Source organism: Apodemus sylvaticus, chromosome 4 (genome assembly GCF_947179515.1).
Source record: "Apodemus sylvaticus chromosome 4, mApoSyl1.1, whole genome shotgun sequence".
In the NCBI taxonomy this organism is placed as follows: domain Eukaryota; kingdom Metazoa; phylum Chordata; class Mammalia; order Rodentia; family Muridae; genus Apodemus; species Apodemus sylvaticus.
Genome location: NC_067475.1, coordinates 25,206,542 through 25,226,624, shown reverse-complemented (window position 1 = coordinate 25,226,624; position 20,083 = coordinate 25,206,542). Strand labels below are relative to the sequence as shown.

The 20,083-nt window shown below is 39.3% G+C and overlaps 1 protein-coding gene across 3 annotated transcripts in view; it reads left to right on the top strand.

Moving 5' to 3' along the window:
* The first annotated feature begins 477 nt into the window (after positions 1-477).
* Positions 478-20,083, top strand: part of Emcn (endomucin) — a 108,360-nt gene continuing 88,754 nt past the window's right edge. For all 3 annotated transcript variants that reach the window (XM_052179164.1, XM_052179165.1, XM_052179163.1), the window contains exon 1: positions 478-677. In XM_052179164.1, coding sequence (XP_052035124.1) covers positions 605-677 — 73 coding nt within the window. In that variant the 5' untranslated portion in view covers positions 478-604. The remainder of the gene's footprint in view (positions 678-20,083) is intronic.

Sequence of the window (20,083 nt, the reverse complement as noted above, 5' to 3'; positions counted from 1 at the left end):
CCAGCTTACTTCCTCAAGAGCAGAGCGAAGTCCAATTAATGCTCATATTTGTCCCTAGAAGGTAGTCTTCACTGGTTGGCTTATGAGTTGAGAAGAGAGAAAAAATTCAATTCCTTGTGGATTTTGTGCTCCAACGCAGCCCTTGGGAAGGTACAGCCTTTACAGCGGAACTGAGGGGCTGCTCGGGGAGGCCTCTTTACAGCTTCTCTAAAACGCACCTTCAAAACAAAAGTTGGAAAGCCCTCTGGCCCAGTCTCAAGAAGGGTCTCTTCCTGTTCAAATCCCATCCTGACCTTTTTGTTGAAGAAGAGCAAAGTAATGCAGTAACAAAAACACAAGTGCCTGCCAAAGGAAGAGAGAGGAAAAAAAAGAGTTCCTGTAAGGGACTGAAACAATAAATCTCCTCTCTGCTGACCTCCCAAAGGGAGTGTGTGTATTTCCTCTAGTTCTTTATCAGAATCCCCAAAATAAGTAGGAATGGGCAGCGGCTACTCACACTCAGCACACCTTTTCCATTTGCTAATAGGGCCTGGTCAGGCTGGGAGCAACCGTTCCCTGCCTTACCCTGGAGAGCAGGAAGGCACTGAGACCATCCGTGGGCACCATGAGGCTGCTTCAATTGACTGCTCTTTTCTTGCTTTTGGCCACCAGTCTCTGCCGCGGTGAGGACAGCAAAGGTACGATTCTCTTATCTTTCCGAGGGTGTGGATGAACTTCTGGGCTCAGTTGATACTCAGGGGCTTCTTCCTGCCGTTCTGATGAGTTTCTGGTTGATCAGCTGAATGGAGGACACGGAGTTAGGTGTGGAAGAGGCTGTGGAGGCAGTGCCACCCAGTAGAGAGTTTGTTTCTACTGCAGCGGAATGTTTGCTGGTGTGAGGGCCCGAAGGCGTGTTTAATGGATTCGTGAACGCATCTCAGGAATTATGTTAACTTTCTAGGGGCTAAAAATAGAATTTCGGCTTAAAATGTGCTAGTTCAAAACAAAAACAAACAAACAAAATAATGTTCTAATAATAAGTGGATCGGGAAAGAGTGAAAATCCATCACTGGAGACAGTGTTGCCAATGTCTCCAACACTAGTTCCAGTTCCCTTTCACCTCCTAGGAAAAGCTAGGTGCAGAAGTAAATGGTGATTCACCATTAGGCAAATATTAGCATCTTAGGGGATTGAGTAAGTGGAGATAGAAATGTATCTCTTTTTCTTACAGAAGTATATACACACATAAACATAGTTGCATAATATTTTGTGTAACTTTCAGAACAAGCCAAACCCACCAATGATACAGGTAGGAAAAAAAAAAAAACCCTCAGATGCACGTTACCCTGAGCTAATGGGCAGTTGAAAGACTGCACACGTTTATTTCTAACTATTCTTAAGTAATAAAAATAAACAGTTACATTTAATAGCTTATTAGGGTCCTGGATTTGGCAATGGGAAGAACATAAAAATGAATACGGTGTTTCCCTTGCCCACAGTGGTAAATGTACTACTGAGACAAAGAAGTGTGTGATGCTAGTATTAGACAGATTTAATAAGTTTAAAAGCTAAAATGCAAGCTGCCTAGAGAAGACACATTTGGGAGAGATTGGCTCTGACTCTGGGGTGGGCGGCGAGCACCATGGAGGGTATATGTGTTAAAGGGAGGGTAGCAGAGTAGTCCAGAAAACTCCATTCTAATTTTATTTGCTTGTGCCCTTTTCCAAAGTTTACTGCCTAGAAGATTTTTAATTTATAAAAACAATCAAAAGTAGAAAAAAATAAAATCAATGCTCCAACTTGAGTTTACATTTTGTCAGTGATTTTGTTAAATACTTTTATAAATTTAGGATCAGTCTGAAGCATCATACAGTTGTTTAATCACACATCTGGCCAGAAAGTTGTAAGAGTGACTGAGAATTTAGTTTTTATAAAACGTGTCGAGGAGGATTCAAGTCGTTTTTATAAAAGTGACCATGAACTCAATGACCTGCTTCTAAGTTACTCTGAGAATGTCAGCTCTCCAACTTACTGCTCAAAATTGTGTGCCTCATTAATATAAATTCTGCAAGCCTGGGCTTAGGGTCCTCACCATGTCGGGTCCACACACCTTAGATTGTACAGTAGTCAGCCAGCACTTTGTAAATGCTGAGTGGGCTGCACATTCTACAAACAAAGAGGAAGAGGGCCAGTGGATGTGGTCTCCCTCCTGGGACTATAAGAAAGAAGCTACCATGAAGGACTACACAGAGCGGACCACTGATCTTTTGGGGGAAAATACCAGCCTCCTTTAGTTCACTGGTCAAGTGTCCTCTCTCAGTTTAACAGTGGCAGCTTTCTCTGAGTTATTAGCCCATGCTGGTATAATTTCTCACTCGGGCAGTGGAAATATTTAGACAGTATTTCCTTCTCATCTGCCAACAAACCTACTTGATAACTTGAAACCAGTATCTGGAGCAGGGAGAAGAGGGAAGGAGGAAGGGAGGAGGAGGAGTGAAGAGGAGAAGAGTGAAGGAGATGGAGGAAAGGAGAGGGGGGGAGAGAGAGAGAGAGAGAGAGAGAGAGAGAGAGAGAGAGAGAGAGAGAGAGAGAGAGAGAGAGAGAGAGGCTGATCTTAGAAAAGGAAGTTGTGCCTTGGCACCACAGATTGACCCTTGAGAGTGGCCTGGGTGGGACAGAGAGATTTTCCTGTCCATGTGGATGACTTTGATGCACCTGGCTCTGCCAGTTCATGTTTCCTTAGCAGATTGGGCACAGGAAATGAAGCATTTCCTAAGTTCACCTAGTCAGTTCTTTCCTTAACTCCCTGTACCAAGAGTACATTGAGTTCAGAGCTTCATGGCCCCTCACAGTTAGGATGATACACACATCTATCAGCAGAGTCAATCACTGGGGTTTGGGAGGGAGACATTTGGCTATAAAATCCAGACCATGAAGTAAATGCATGCTCTTTTTGTTCTGAAATTGACTTCTAAATGTGATCTTTTTTTCTGATAAATTGAGTACTTCCCTTTCTGGTGTTTTTTGTCAATCTCAGATTTAAATAAATATGATCTAGGCTATGAGACTTTTGTTGAAATCCAGAGAATATCTGCATGGCAGCAAGAAGCTTTGGTTGCTAGGATTCTGTTCTAAGACTTTGCAATGTACAACTTGGAGAGCTGCTCTATAGAAATATGTCCCAGAGGTTCCTGAAGGGAACTGTTATTCTTTCCTGTAGTCTTCTATGCTGTATTTGAAACTGAACAGAGACTCTAGTAGCTTTTAAGTCTAGAGTGGTGAGCTTTTGACTGAGACTCAGAAGTGTTAAATAAAGATTCCAAGAACATGGAAGATTAGAGCATATATATATATATGTATGTATGTATATATATATATATATGTATGTATGTATATGTGTATGTGTAGATGTATGTATGAGTGCGTGTGTGTGTGTGTGTGTGTGTGTGTGTGTGTGTGTGTAATTCCCTCTAACATTTTATTTTAATAGGATAGGCAGAAACAGAATTCTGAATAATAATATCAGGAAGATTTAATTGCTAGGAGGAATTCATTTGTTAGTGACAATATTCAATATTATAAAGTAAAAATCGATTGAACACACTATAAGAAGACACTGTGCTAAATCCAGTAACTTTATGCAAACTAACAGGAGCCATTCCTCATATTAGATAGAATGAGAAGAAGGAGAACCAAGTCACATGAATTCTGTTTTATTGTAGGTCTTAAGGAATAAATAAAGAGTGGTATAGAAAACTCGCACATCACTTAATTTGGTGTGTTGGGAAAACACAAGTTCTCATAAGAATGTGGTGAATGTTGCAACTTGAAATTAAGAGACTCAATGTGAATATAGAATTTTAAAAAATTGGGACACCATCAAAACATCAGTGCATTCTAATCTAGAAATATAAGGTAGCCATATTTTGAACATGGCTGCCTACTAGAAAGCAGAATACAGAGAATAGTATCGGGAGATGTTAAATTGCAACATGGGAAGCAGCAATGAATAGCCCTGGAGGTAGCTCAGGGTGAGGTAGATGCTTAACTTGTTTAAAGCCCTGGGTTTGAGTCCCACACTTACAAATAAATAGAAAAGAAATATCAATTCTTATAGTTGACAATTAAGACCTGTAGAAGTTGTTTGAGATGGGGTTTTATCATCCGAGTTATAAACCAGGAGGATCTATCTGTCAGCAGAATATAGATCAGACTAATGGAGTCAAGAGAGATAAAAGACCAAGAACCAATTTACAAGTCACTAAGTCTGAAAGCCTGTTGTTGAGTTGTAAAGAAGGGTCTAGGGAAAGCTTCACAGATGTAGAGGACATTGAATCATTTTTACTGCTGATGAGAGACAATCCAATACAGAGTTGTGTGAATACTAGAATTGGGAAAATTATTTCAGAGCAGTGTAGTGGTTATTCCTGGTTCTCAACTTTACTATATCCGGAATGGACTACAATCCAGAATTGGAAGGCTAACCTGTGATCCTAATCTGGAGGCTGGGAGATACAAGTTTCTGACCTGGATCTTGGCATGGAGATTTTGAGGCATAGTGGCTATGAATCCCGGAAGATTAAGACAGGGAGATCTCTGAGTTCAAGGTCATCTGGGATAAAGCAAGTCCCAGATCCAGGAATGGTGGGACACACCTTTAATCTGGGTGACACCTTCTGCCTGAGGCCTACCTAAGGACTTTGCAAGAAGGAAGATTAGCTCTCTCTTCTTTGCCTGCTTGTCTTGAGAGACTGAGAAACTGCTAGATTCTTGGACTTTTATTCAAGCTGCTGTTGGGGAGTTGGAATACACACTATAAGTCACCAACAAATCCCCTTATTATATAGAGACTACCCATAAGTTCTGCAACTCTAGAGAACCCTGACTAATTCAGAGCAGAGACCAGGAAAGATCCGAAGAGATAGTTTAGGAGAAAAACTGGTGCTAAGACAGCAAACTTCAATGCTGGTGAGGCTGAGATATGTCATGGGGTTGGGATATGCTAGGAGCTGGAGGTGCTGTTGAGAGATAAAGCATTCCTTAGCTCTCTGTTCAAAGGTTAATAATCTCATGGCGACAATAACATGGATATTCACTCAACTTCCCTTCTGTCTGGATGCCTGCGTTTTGCAATCCGCAAGGTACGAACATTCCGTGGCACCTATTCACTGAAGCATCATAGTTCTTACTCCACACTGCAAGCTCTGTACAGTTCCCAGTACCTGTATGTAATGTATATATTATATATTAAAATAATATGATAAACAAATAATATGAATATGATATATAACATAAAAAAACAAATAGTATAAAATAGTTATAGGAGTTTGCTTAGTCCTTCTACTAAGCTTAATTTTCATCTATATCTCTTACTTGGTATAAGCAATCTGTTGTAGTAATTCAATGTGGAGGAGATGCCGTGGGGACAGTATTTGGCCCACCAGTTGTTTGTTTACCATTTTTCCCTCAGTAGCTCATTTTAAAATGGTCTTTACCTAAAACTAAAAGTGATCATAGGTTATCAATGTGTGAAATACTTTCTGGATAGTCATAACATTTTCTTCAACAAACTCTCCTCTCATTTTATTTTAGAGATCATAATATTATATTCTCATTTTATTTTAGAGATCATTCAGAAAATTGAGACAATATTAGTACTTGATGGTTTCAGAAATTAATCTCTTAGATGACATTCATTTCCCTTTCAATTCCAAGCTTTAGGTAAATATTTTAATTTATGAATCATTCTATGATTCAAGCTACTAATATTTTTCATTAGTAATCAATTTCCAATGCACTCTTTAATAATTTGAGATGCACATTTCTAATTATTGATTTTTCAAAGTATGAATTTTACTGGGATGTAAAATTCCTGCACCATATCTCTTTTCCTTCCTCTGAATTCCTAGGGTCATTTTGGTTTTATTGAGTTAGACAGTGATGTCGTTGGAGTGTGAAATCTCTCAGAAGAGAAACTTAGAAGTTCAATTGGCTGGGGGGACTCTACATACCATAGCCCATAACAGAAGAATAAACACAAGAAAATTGGTGTTCACATTAACAGCTAAAGAGGCCAATTAAAAAAAAAAAAACTCCTCTTCTGAGATTTTTGTACCATGCAGACAGCTCTATCAGTAGAGAAAATAACTGTTCCCTAAATAGAAGCAGGTACTGTGTGAGAATTAGACACCTGGTTGCTGTTCCTTCTATCTTTCCTGACCACGAGAACTCCAGCCACTGCTGCGGCAGCCATCTGTAGCCATTTGCAGCCACAGGTGCAAAAAAAAAAAAAAAAAAAAAAAAAACAGCATTTTGCTTCACTTTGGTGACTATATTTTGCTTTCTGTCTGGTGCTATTCTGATGCTAACATATGTCCCAGAATCCTACCTGATTATTTTTAAAGCTTTGAAATTTAATACAGTAGCAGCATCCCACAAGACATCAATTTGATGAAACAGAAAGGAGACCCATGAAAAAGCTTCCTCCTTTCCCATCCCCATCTCCCCAGCCCAGTACTTTCCTTTCATTTTGTATTTATTTATTTGTGTGTATGTTTTTTTATGTGAACATGAGTGTGTTCCTGCATGCATTCATGTGTGTGAGCATGTGTGTATGTATGTCAGGAGATTCCTGTCCATATATGTACATATAGGAGGTCAATACAGGTGTCTTCCTCAATGGCTTGCCACAGAGGCAGGCGGATTTCTGAGTTCAAAGCCAGCCTGGTCTACAGAGTAAGTTCCAGGATAGCCAGGGCTACACAGAGAAACCTTGTCTCAAAAAAAAAAAAAAAAAAAAAACAAAAAAAACAAAAAAATCAATGGCTTGCCACCTAATTTCTGGAGACAGCATCTCTTAACAAACACAGAGCTCAGTAGTTCAGCCTATAAGTTCCAAGGACCTTCTTGTCTCTAAATTCTCCTTGCTGGAATTACAGATACACACCACTGTGCATCATTTTTTGGAGGGTTGGGATGAGATCTGAACTCAAGTTCTTAAGCATTTTTCCCACTGAGCCATGTCCTCAGCCCAGTACTTTTCTTTCAGAATTCAATACTTTTTCATTTCACCAGATTCACTGCTCTAGCTCCGACTCTGTCCTGCAATCACTACCATCCTCTATAGACTGAGGGGAAGCTTATCCCAGTTTCATAGTCTGCTTCCCAGAGAACTCACTCATCTTCATGAAAACATTTGGACTTGGGTGATGGTGTGTGCCACAATATAGATTAGTTATAGAGTCTCCTCAGTTACATAACTGTTAAGTGTTGACTGTTCCCTAGTTGACAAGCTAAACAATATACTAAAGAGAACCTGCTCTGAAGAAATCAGTTGTGTTTGCACAGATTTGGTAATGAGTTTTATGTCTAAAAAGTCACTATCATTGATTTTACTAAAATGTGCATTGTGTACTAATCTTTCCAATCAGTAATCTCCTCACTGAAGCCTTTATAAAGTGTGTCAGGTCCAGAAAATGGTGATGGCACTTGAATCTGGTCCACATCATCCCTGAGCAGTATTTGTGCAACATCTGTGAGCATCTGCCATTGGTGGTGCTGAGAACTTTACCTGTTTCTTCTGTTGCAGCATTTCAAGGACATCTGTAGCACATCTGTTTCACTGACTAAGAAGATGAGGTGAAAAAAATCATATGATATGATAGTGGGATCACGTGGCACGGAATCAAATAAGGCAGAAGCACTTCAGAGCCTCTTGTGTACCTTGCCACCTCCCAGTGTGGTGCCACTTCAGTAGCTTGAGTTTCATGATAATTTAAAAAAAAATAATGGAATTAAAGATCTACTGATCAATCAGAACAGTTGAGAAACCACTGCTGCCTCTCATGGTGTCCACAGAACTTCTGCTTAGAAATGAACATTTTTAATATGCTGGGTTCAAGTGAATCTCATGTAATGTGTTAGAATTTGGGCCCCTGACTCGTCATGATGCCTGAAACAAAATGAACCTGCCTCTAAGGGTCAGTGAAGCAGATATGGGGTTTACAGGAGCAGAAGGAAGGAAATAAAGGCAAACTTGTGGAATTAATCCCTTAATGTCAAATTATAATAGTTCTAGATTCAGACTGTCTATATTCATTGTGTCTATTGGGTGAATTAATTACTTAACTTCCAGCATCCTAAGTAACTTCGGGATAAGTGCAGTCCTCGCCTCATGGGGACACTAAAGGAGGAAGTGAAATGACAGGCATGGATGGTATAGAATGGGTAGCAAGTCTTCTACAAATTTTACTCTACTTTCAAACTTAAAGTTCTATCCCATAGCATATCCCATCATTTAGATTCAATGTTTTTATTCCACACTGATTCCAATTAGAATCAATTAATAAATATGTTGCTAACTCTCACGTGATAAAATAAAAGCTCATGAAAAAATTTCACACAAAATAATTGTATTCAAGGAAACTGGACACTGAATTAGGTTGTAGTCACAACATACACAAGTGGAAATTGTATATGTGAATTCATGTAATTTCTAGAATGTTTTCAAATTCGTAAGTCATTAAACTTGCTTCATTAATCAAACACTAAGATCAGTAGGTATAAAGGGAGAGTCATATTCCTTTAATGGTGTGACTCCATTGGTGATACATTGACTATTCTCTAAGAGAGATACCACACTGAAGTCTGTGTGTGCAGCACAAACTAGACATGGTGGGTTTTAAAAGAAGAAAGACTATGCACCATTGGATGGGTAGGAAAGTAGATGTGTATTTTGGAAGTGGAGTAGTTGGGTGAGCGTTATCAAAACACATGACAAAGTGAATTCTCAAAGAACTAATGAAATATTATTTTCAAAAGTTTATATTTAATGAAAAATCATTTTGTTTGAAAATAGCCAATATCTACTATTTCTTTAAGGTGGGGTCTCTCACTGAGTAGCCCTGGGTGGCCTTACCTTGTGTAGAGGAGCCTGGCATCATAAACTGACAGAAATCTGCTGCTCCTGCCTCTTGAGTACTGGGATCAAAAGTATGTGCTACTGCACACCACAGCACCAAAACTGGTTTTAATCTTTCATACAATAGTAAGTCTTAGTGGGTCTGAGAGGTGGGATGTGTCAGTGATGGAGACTCGGTCATGGTGTGACAAGAAGTCTTGTCTTGGTTCTGTGTGTGACAGACTTGGCCACCACACTGAATGTATGTTAGCACTGGTGTCTCCATCAGACAATAGAGGAAAGGATCTGTATTGACAAACACTCATGCTACATGGCAATGAGAAGTCTACTTGTAAATGCCATATAAACTATGAATTCCCATTGGTCTGTTTATGCTTATGGTAACTAATATTGAAATCACAGAGTCAATAAGTAGAACGATTTATATTCTTCAGGATTCTTTCTTAATAATAATTATGCCATTCTAGCACATCTCCTATAGCCATATACCTTATACGTGTGTGTGTGTGTGTGTGTGTGTGTGTGTGTGTGTGTATGAGTGTGTGTGTGTGTGTATGAGTGTGTGTGTGTATGAGTGTGTGTGTGTGTGTGTGTGTGTGTGTTGACATCCCAATGGCCCAATGGTCATGTTTTAAAATAATGCTTGAGTTACAAAAATCACACACAAAACACAGAAAACCATTTGTATCACACATTGGCTTTATTTTTAACCGAAGTGGGAAAAGAAATTTGTTTTTGTGGTAAGAAGTGTGAAATTGTGCTCCCAGAGTGTCGAGCGAGTGTGAGGGCACAGCCTGCAGCTCCTGGATTCTTTCCCCAGGGTAGAGAGGCCATTGCTTCTCTCCAGGGCCCCCACTCCTCTGTCCAACTCTGAAATGGCTCCTGGTTTTGTTTCTCTGAAAACAATTTTTAAAAGATGGGAGTTACTTTTTTTTTAAATACACAGAATTAGCTAATTAGGATTTATTGGTAGCAATTGAACTATTAAGATAGGGGTGTTTAATGATTAAATAGTGTGACTCAATGATCTTTTTGCAAATTCTTTTTTTTAGCTTCATTTACTTGATCTAATTTTATGTCAGATTCTAAAACTTGTAAAGATTGAAAAATAAAATGACAATGATAAAATACAATGATGCCAATCACCTGCCTACTTGCTAGGAAGATCAGACCACCACTTAACTGTACGTGAATTTTCTGGCATCAAGGACAATGTCTCATGATCCTTTTCTCTTCTGCCAGTCTCTATCTGTGAGTATATAGTAGACGGTTAGTAACAGGCCTTGCTTTAATGTGGAAAACTGTATTTCACTACACATCATCAGAGTTGAAAAGACACAGGCATCCCAGCCATGTTCTGATATTTGGGGCATGTTTATTTTTATCACAATGCTCTCCTTTGTTTCTCTGCTGCTGCTATAACACAGTGACCAAAGCAACTTGGGAGCATGTGTAGTTAACCTGTAGCCTTATAGGTTAAAGTCTATTGTTTGGGGGGAAACAAAGCAGCAACTTAGAGGCAGGAACTGAAGCAGAAACCAAGAAGGCGCGTTGTTTACTGCTTTGATCCCATTCTCACATTCAGTGACATTTCTCACAAGGGCAGGCCTATTTGCCCAGGGATGACACTGCCTATAGTAGGCCAGGCACTTATACATCAATTGACAATTAAGAAAACTGGGATTCCCTTACCTAAGTTATGTCTGGGCGTTGAGTTAACAAGAACCAACTATGACACTCGGCTAGCAGAGAACCTGTGGGATCTTTGTTTCTGAGGTATGGTCTCGGTTGGTTACATTTACTTGTCAGGCTCTGTAGAGCTGGCCTATCAACTACTTTGTCTGATGTAGATTGTGCTGGCCTTTGAACTAATGGATGTCCTCAAATCACAGCAGAGTGACGTGCAGCTGTGGAATCATACCTTCTTACAAAGAAAAACAAGAGGTCCCATAATTCTCTGTACCATCTGACAGGTCATTCTGAGCTATTATAGATCAAATAAAAGCACATTCGTTAAGTTCTTCACATCCAACACTTTCCTAAGTAACCCCAGTCTAATCCTGCAAAAATCAAGATATTAGATTTATAGGCCCAAATGCCATTTATGTGGTGGATATGGGTGTTAAGTCTTCTTTGCAGTAAAAGAAAGGCCCAACCTTTCACAACTCATTCATCTAAGAATTGTTTTAATATGAAATTGCCTAAATTATCTTAAAAAGATTGAACATACTGGGTAACACAACAGAGTCCTTTTTTTCTGGTTAAGCCCTGGCTGGTATCACAATCAGGACTAAGTAATGTGGGAACATACTGTCCTCTGAGTCAGGAGTCCTTAGTCTCTGTGCCAGTGGCTTCAGTTTATCTTGTGTCTGAGGCTAGCAGAGATTTCATGTTCTCCAGGCTGAATCTTCCATGTCTAGAAAGCAAATGAAGTGAGGCTAAATGATGATAATGCTCCTTTCAGATCTACAGTTTTATGCTCTTACTGTAACCAATGGCTTCTCTACGTCCTGCCCCTGTTCCCTTGCCTCTCTCCTTCCCCACGACTGTATCAGGGATATCTGTTCTGGAGCAGGGCTCAGGTCCAGAGATCCTCATCTGCACTGCCTGGGATGGCTTGACATGTGAAAGACTTCTCCTGTGCTGCCTGGGATCACAGAAACGAAACATCCTTCTGTTTTAATGACACGGTTCTTACCGCACACATTAACAACCGGGAAGAGTTCCTGAGAGGGAAAAGGAGACCAAAAATTGATCTGAAAAACTAACTCTGAGAGGGAGAGGCCCTGTGTGAGAGACCTGGGAAGGGACAGATATGGCCAATGGAAAGAGACCCTAAAAGTTCTGCCAATTGGGAGGAGGGTGCCCAGGCCTGGGGCCATGCTCCAGGCATCATGCAGTTCACTGTCTCACCACACAGCACACACTGAAAACTCTGAGAATTATAAAACTCCCTGCTTTCAGGGAAAACTTTGGTATGAGTTTATTATCTTTTTTTTTTTTTGCTTGTACTAGTTTAGGATAATAGGAAAGTAGACATGGCCAAGAAAAATATTATTTGAACTTCTGACATTCCCCCTAGGCAGCACAGCTTAAATCCCTACACTTTCTGGCCCTCTCCTTTTCAAAGGTTCCCTTAGCACTTACTCATGAGATGTCGGTGTTCCCTCTCCAGCCTAGTCCTTTGTCCCACCCTGTAGGCTACTCAAGCAAATTATCTACTTTTAATAATAACTTAATTAAGGGAAACAGTGCCACATTCTCTTCTGAGTCTCACGTGCAGTGGAAACGTGTCTGATAATTCAAACACAAAACTGACTCCCATGATACATTAAGATATAAAATGTTATGATACAAACTATTTGAGGACACTCAGAGGCAGAAATGGCATTAACTTAGAGAAGTTGACTCCAGAGAGAAATTGAGGTACTATGCTATTACAAACCTAAGTTCCACGTGCACAGAAATGTCTACTATTGGAAGATGACACCTGATTTCTGGCACTTGGTTCACTTACCCTGATAACATTCAGTAAATTAGAATCAGGTATAGGGGAGCTTAGGAATGTTCCCCAGAGATCAGAAACTAGACATCCTTAACATGAAATGAGCTGAGTTATTTGTCCAAAAGTACATAATAATTTCAGGATATACTTTTTAAAAAGAAAATTTAATAAAACAGAATAGCCACAAAGAAAAAAATGGAAAAAAGCAATAAGAAAGAGGAGAGGCTTTTCCTGTGTGTCCTTAGTAACTTACTCATAAGTTATTCCTGAATTGCATGTGCCCCAAGGAATCACGCTGTCTTTCCTAAATGTGTGAGCTCTTCCACCCTGCCTGTTCCTCCCATGGCCTGACTGCTCGTGTACTCTTCCTGTGTACACTACTGCCTACTGTGTAATGCCTGTTGCATCCAAGCAGCCAGCATACAGTGTGCAAAACTGTCACCATGTGTTTGATGTTTAAGGAAGAATGCATAATTACAGTATTATTTTGTACAACTAGCTAGGCTCCAATGTTTTTCTGTTTTTCAAGATGAAGAATATTTCTCTTAAATCATTGCTATAAATAATTACTAGCACAAATTTACAGTATGATTTCACAAGCTTAAGAAACCAGAGAACTTAGAGAATTATTTAAATTACAGAAAACACAAATCATAATATGAGATTAAGGTTTGTTTGTTTCCTCTCAACTCTTTCTTACTTGACTGTTGACCATAAACTTTCTGTCCTTGATGAAATTCTTGATGTCACATTCTTTTTTCCCCTCAGTCTTTTTTTTTATTGTTATTTTTTTTATTCGATATAATTTATTTACATTTCAAATGATTTCCCCTTTTCTAGCCCCCCCCCCCACTCCCCGAAAGTCCCTTAAGCCCCCTTCTCTTCCCCTGTCCTCCCTCCCACCCCTTCCCAGTTCCCCGTTCTGGTTTTGCCAAATACTGTTTCACTGAGTCTTTCCAGAACCAGGGACCACTCCTGCTTTCTTCTTGTATCTCATTTGATGTGTGGATTATGTTTTGGGTATTCCAGTTTTCTAGGTTAATAACCACTTATTAGTGAGTGCATACCATGATTCACCTTTTGAGTCTGGGTTGCCTCACTTAGTATGATGTTCCCTAGCTCCATCCATTTGCCTAAGAATTTCATGAATTCATTGTTTCTAATGGCTGAATAGTACTCCATTGTGTAGATATACCACATTTTTTGCATCCACTCTTCTGTTGAGGGATACCTGGGTTCTTTCCAGCATCTGGCAATTATAAATAGGGCTGCTATGAACATAGTAGAGCATGTATCCTTATTACATGGTGGGGAATCCTCTGGGTATATGCCCAGGAGTGGTATAGCAGGATCTTCTGGAAGTGAGGTGCCCAGTTTTCGGAGGAACCGCCAGACTGATTTCCAGAGTGGTTGTACCAATTTGCAACCCCACCAGCAGTGGAGGAGTGTTCCTCTTTCTCCGCACCCTCTCCAACACCTGCTGTCTCCTGAATTTTTAATCTTAGCCATTCTGACTGGTGTAAGATGAAATCTTAGGGAAGTAACAATCACTATTCCTTAATATCTCTTAACATCAATGGACTCAATGCCCCAATAAAAAGACACAGACTAACTGACTGGATACGTAAACAGGACCCTACATTTTGCTGCTTACAGGAAACACACCTCAGGGTCAAAGACAAACACTACCTTAGAGTAAAAGGCTGGAAGACAATTTTACAAGCAAATGGTCTCAGGAAACAAGCTGGAGTAGCCATTTTAATATCAGATAAAATTGACTTTCAACCCAAAGTCATCAAAAGAGACTCTGAGGGACACTTCTTGCTGGTCAAAGGAAAAATACAACAAGAAGAACTCTCAATCCTGAACATCTATGCTCCAAATGCAAGGGCACCCTCTTTCATAAAAGAAACTTTATTAAAACTCAAAACACACATTGCACCTAACACAATAATTGTGGGTGACTTCAACACTGCACTTTCCTCAATGGACCGATCAGGAAAACAGAAACTAAACAGGGACACAATGAAACTAATTGAAGCTTTGGTCCCCTCAGTCTTATAATAAACTGTTCTGTCAAAAACTAAATTTGAAGAATGTACGAATTTAAAGTTAGAAAATAATCAAAAATAACAACTGAAATTTCAATTCTATAAGTCAGGACAGCCTGTGATAAGGTTCTACCACATGATGTCCTTTTAAACTTTCTTGTTACATTTACCTATTCACTTTGAGTGTGTGTAAGTGTGGGTACATCCATACTGTGGCGTGAATTTGGGGGTCAGAGGGCAACTCACAGGAATTGGTTCTTTCCTTCCCCTATGTGGGTTCAGGGGCTTGAACTCAGGTCACCAGGCTTGAAAGCACATGTCTATCCAGCTAAGCCACTTTGCCAGCCCCAACAAAGAATCTTTACAGATTCTGTTTCTGCCCCCACCCCACCCTGCCCCCAGGTCCTACTCAGGCTCCGAGTTAGAAGCAGAGAAGGGTAGATATCACAAGTTGAATGAAATGCACTATCTGAGGTGGCCATGTGAGAAGGAAATGTCTTCCTCCACAGGGCCATAAAAGTGGACACTCAATCACCAGTACATGGCACTGTTTGAGGGAAGTTGTGGAACTTTTAGACGTTAGAGTCTTGATAGAAGGATTACATCACTAGAGGCAGGTTTTGAAGGTTTATAGTCCAGCATTTGTACTGAAAAAATTCGATAAGCTTCAGTGATGTCATGCCAATGCCATACCTTCTCTGTCATTAGAGACTCAGACTCTGGAGCCATACCCCAAATAAACCTCTTTTCCTTAAGTTGTTTCTGTTCATCATAGTTTATCATAGCAATATATACAAAGTAAGTAAAAAAAAAAAAAAAAAAAAAAAAAAAGCTGTTCATCTCCCCACTGAATTGCATGGAGAAATAATGACAAACATACTTTAGCCATCTTAACAAGATGAAAAAAATCTTATATTGACAAAAGCACAAAAATACATATACATACTTCCAGGTGCATGAAATTAAAGCTGCCAAGCCCAAACACTTGCATGCTTATGGAATTGGGAAGGCAAGAGTAGGAACTGTCACAATGTCAGGTACAGCTCACTTGTATAAAGATGGGAGGTGGGTCACTCAAAAGCACATTCTCAAAGATCTCCCAGGCCACTCACTGCAAGCCCAGCTGTGGGCTAAGATTTCACTTGCTTTATGGGCATTTACTTCCTTTCACTTCTGTCTCTGGCTTTTTATAATAAAAACCAAACATTTTAAAGACATCAAGAAAGCCCTGAAAATGTCACCAGCACAGTCCCACCACTTAGTTAGCACTTGGCAACTGCACTGAGTGGAAAAGAGTGAGTGTTCACTTGCGAAGTGTTAAATTATAGGAAAGCTAAGGATTACAAATGCAACTAATCAACAGGGCTTCAGGCAGGTGGGACAACCTGAGCTCAGAATAGAATGGAGATTCTGAGTTTCAAATCTTAACAATTAAATTGCAATTTATTAAAATGAAAGTAAGCAATCTTTTTTGGTAGAGAAGAGTCTTCAAGTGCCACAGAGTGATTAGCACTTATCTGAGGTTTAATCAGAAAACCTTAGGATATGCTAGAAAAGAAAGCCCAGAGAAAGCGCCTTCTCAAATGTTTGTTACAAGAATAGGTTCTTTTGCCAAATAAGGCTCCATGATGATGGTCCTAAACAATTTGTGGGTATTCTATTTCTCTGCATCATTAGAACAATATCTATTAATATAGAAATATTGTATACTTGTGAGCTTGAATTGCCCCATTGATTCCATGTCAATCCATGTTTAGTCTCTTGAATTTTAGCTTCCCATTAAATCTTGTTTATTTGACTTTAGAAACCTACCATGTAACAACCACCTTGCTCAGGCTTCTCCCCTGCAGGGAGGTAAATTTCTACAAGATGTAACTGCTCCCAATTATTTCAGCCGAAGTATTCATTGTCCTTAATTAGCTGATGAATCTGGTGATGGTAAGAGAGTCTTACGTGTGCCATCTCAGCAAACTGAAGATCAATGATGGAGACTAAGGTGGACCACTCAAGGTTCTCCCAGGAATACTGAGGGTGAGGCCAGGCCAGGCCACATAAGTTCATATTCACATTTGTTTGCTGTGTTTCTTGGTGCTGAAGACAGGAAATCATTACCTGGAATGTTTTCAGCTATCTCACAGACCTTTAATTCCTTTTAAATTTTAATTTTCCCCAGAACCCCATCTAAAGCAAGGTAGAAGTACTTAAAAAAAATATTTGCAAAGTGATGAAACATTTATCAAAAGCACTCCCAAGCAAGGCGGTGTGCCTTGTCTCCCAGTGGAGTTCTTCAGTATCAAAGCCTATCAGACTGGAATGTAATAACAATAGTGTAACACTTGAGTATCCATTGGGAATTATAAAGAAGGCTTATATATGCAATCTCTACAAACCTCTAAAGGCCAGGAAAAGAGGTACATATTATTTGAAATTTATAATAAACTTTTAAATTCTCTTTTTAAAATATTTGTTTTTATGTTTTTAACTATACACATGTGTGTTTATCTGTGAGTGTATAGGGGCCACTGGGCTGAGAGTACAGGTGGCTGTGAGCCAGTCAGTGTAGGTGTTGGGATCAGAAGCAGGTCCTCTGCAAGATCGAGCTGTGCTTTCAACCATTGTGTTCTCTCTCAAGGCCAGAATTTAACAAACCATGGAAATGAGACTGCAGGTAGCTTAAAACTGATGTTAAATATGCTCTCTTAGTACAGAAAAAAATAGCATATGCAAACTAAACTTAAAAGTTAAGCCAAGAAATAAGTTATATTTTTCTGTGACTTAAAAGTCGAATATTGACATCTAAAAATGAATTAACCTTTAAAAATTAGTTATGCATACAAGATGTGCACTCAAAGACATTTAAAAAATCGAGCAATATACCTTCCAAATGCACAAAATATGAGCATCATGTTTCTAAGATGCAAATATAAATCTCTTTAGTTGGTAACTAACATTTTTATCATTACATAACATAGTCCCAAGACATAGTGGACATTTAATAAATATGCTGAATGCAAACAACTAAGTATTTCATTGTAGGCTCCAGAAACTGTCAGGATTATATTCCGGGGAAATACTACAGATAGCACAATTGAGCATTGAGGAAAGCAAAATCACTTGTATTCTAGAGGGGCATTATTAAAAAGAGGGAGATGTAACACCTGTATTGCAAAAATTAGAAATAACAATGCCTTAATTAAGAGACGGCAGGGAGTCCAGCTTATCTGATGGAAGCCCATAGGAATTAGGGTAAGTTAAAGTTTTAAAAAAGAAAAGAAAAGAACCTGCCAAGATTCCTCTGGGATGCAGAAATTCATGCTTTAAAATCTAATTATCTCTATCTTGACAGTGACTTATGGTAGCCAGGCTCAGAACACACCCAAAGCTCTTTGGTGGTATTCTTAACTCTGTGTAAGTCATTTCTACAATGTGTAGCAAAATACAGTAACAGTTCATAGTACTGAGCTGTTTTCTTCTTTTTTTTAAATATTTTTATTTTCTATATTCTTTGTTTATATTCCAAATGATTTCCCCTTTCCCAGATCCCCCCTCCCCATATGTCCCATAAAACTTCTTCTCTCCATCCCTTCTCCAATCACCTCCCCCCTTTTTCTCTGTCCTTATATTCCCTTCCAATGCTAGATCAATCCTTTCCAGGATCAGGTCCCTCTCCATACTTCTTCATGGGAGTCATTTGTTATGCAATTTGTGCCTTGGGTATTCAGGGCTTCTGGGTTAATTAATATCCACTTATCAGAGATTGCATTCCATGTGTATTCTTTTGTGATTGGGTTACCTCATTTAGGATGATATTTTCCAGATCAAACCATTTGCCTAAAAATTTTGTGAATTCATTGTTTCTAATTGCTGAGTAGTATTCCATTGTGTAAATATACCACATTTTCTGTATCCATTCCTCCTTTGAGTGGCATCTGGGTTCTTTCCAGCTTCTGGCTATTATAAATAAGGCTGCTATGAACATAATGGAGCATGTGTCTTTATTGCATGCAGAGGAATCCTTTGAGTATATGCCCAGGAGAGGTATAGCAGGGTCCTCTGAAAGTCTCATGTCCAGTTTTCTGAGGAACCTCCAGACTGATTTCCACAGTGGTTGTACCATCTTACAGCCCCACCAGCAGTGGAGGAGTGTTCCTCTTTCTCCACATCATCTCCAACACCTGCTGTCTCCTGAGTTTTTGACCTTAGCCATTCTGACTGGTGTAAGGTGAAATCTCAGGGTTGTTTTGATCTGCATTTCCCTAATGACTAATGATGTTGAGAACTTCTTAAGGTGCCTCTCGGCCATCTGAATTTCTTCAGGTGACAATTCTTTGTTTACATCTGTACCCCATTTTTAATAGGGTTATTTGGTACCCTGGGGTCTAACTTCTTGAGTTCTTTGTATATATTGGATATTAGCCCTCTATCAGATGTGGCGTTGGTGAATATCCTTTCCCAATTTGATGGTTGTCGTTTTGTCCTTTTAACAGTGTCCTTTGCCTTACAGAAACTTTGTAATTTTATGAGGTCCCATTTGTCAATTCTTGATCTTAAAGCATAAGCTATTGGTGATCTGTTCAGGAACTTTTCCCCTGTGCCCATGTCCTCAAGGGTCTTCCCCAGTTTCTTTTCTATTAGTTTCAGTGTCTCTGGTTTTCCATGGAGGTCCTTGATCCACTTGGAGTGAAGTTTATAGTACATGGAGATAAGAATGGATCAATTCGCATTCTTCTGCATGCTGACCTCCAATTGAACCAGCACCATTTGTTGAAAAGGCTATCTTTTTTCCATTGGATGTTTTGGCTCCTTTGTCGAAGATCAAGTGACCATAGGTATGTGGATTCATTTCTGGATCTTCAATTCTATTCCATTGGTCTACTTGTCTGTCACTGTGCGAATACCATGCAGTTTTTAACACTATTGCTCTATAGTATTGCTTGAAGTAAGGGATACTGATTCCCCCAGAATTTCTTTTGTTGTTGAGAATAGTTTTAGCTATCCTGGGTTTCTTGTTATTCAAGATGAATTTGAGAATTGCTTTTTCTACTCTGTGAAGAACTGAGTTGGGATTTTGATGGGAATTGCATTGAATCTGTAGATAGCTTTTGGCAAGATGGCCATTTTAACTATATTAATCCTGCCAATCAACAAGCATGGCAGATTTTTCCATTTTCTGAGGTCTTCTTCGATTTCCTTCTTCAGAGACCTGAAGTTCTTGTCATATAAATCTTTCACTTGTTTAGTTAGAGTCACACCAAGATACTTTATATTGTTTGTGGCTATTTTGAAGGGTGTCAGTTCCCTAACTTCTTTCTCAGTCTGCTTATCCTTTAAGTATAGGAAGGCAACTGATTTGCTTGTGTTGATTTTATAACCAGCCACTTTGCTGAAGTTGTTTATCAGCTGTAGGAGTTCTCTCGTGGAGGTTTTCGGGTCACTTAAGTAGATTATCATGTCATCTGCAAATAGTGATAATTTGACTTCTTCCTTTCCAATTTGTATCCCCTTGACCTCCTTATGTTGTCTAATTGCTCTAGCTAGAACTTCAAGTACTATATTGAAAAGATATGGAGAGAGAGGACAGCCTTGTCTAGTCCCTGATTTTAGTGGGATTGCTTCAAGTTTCTCTCC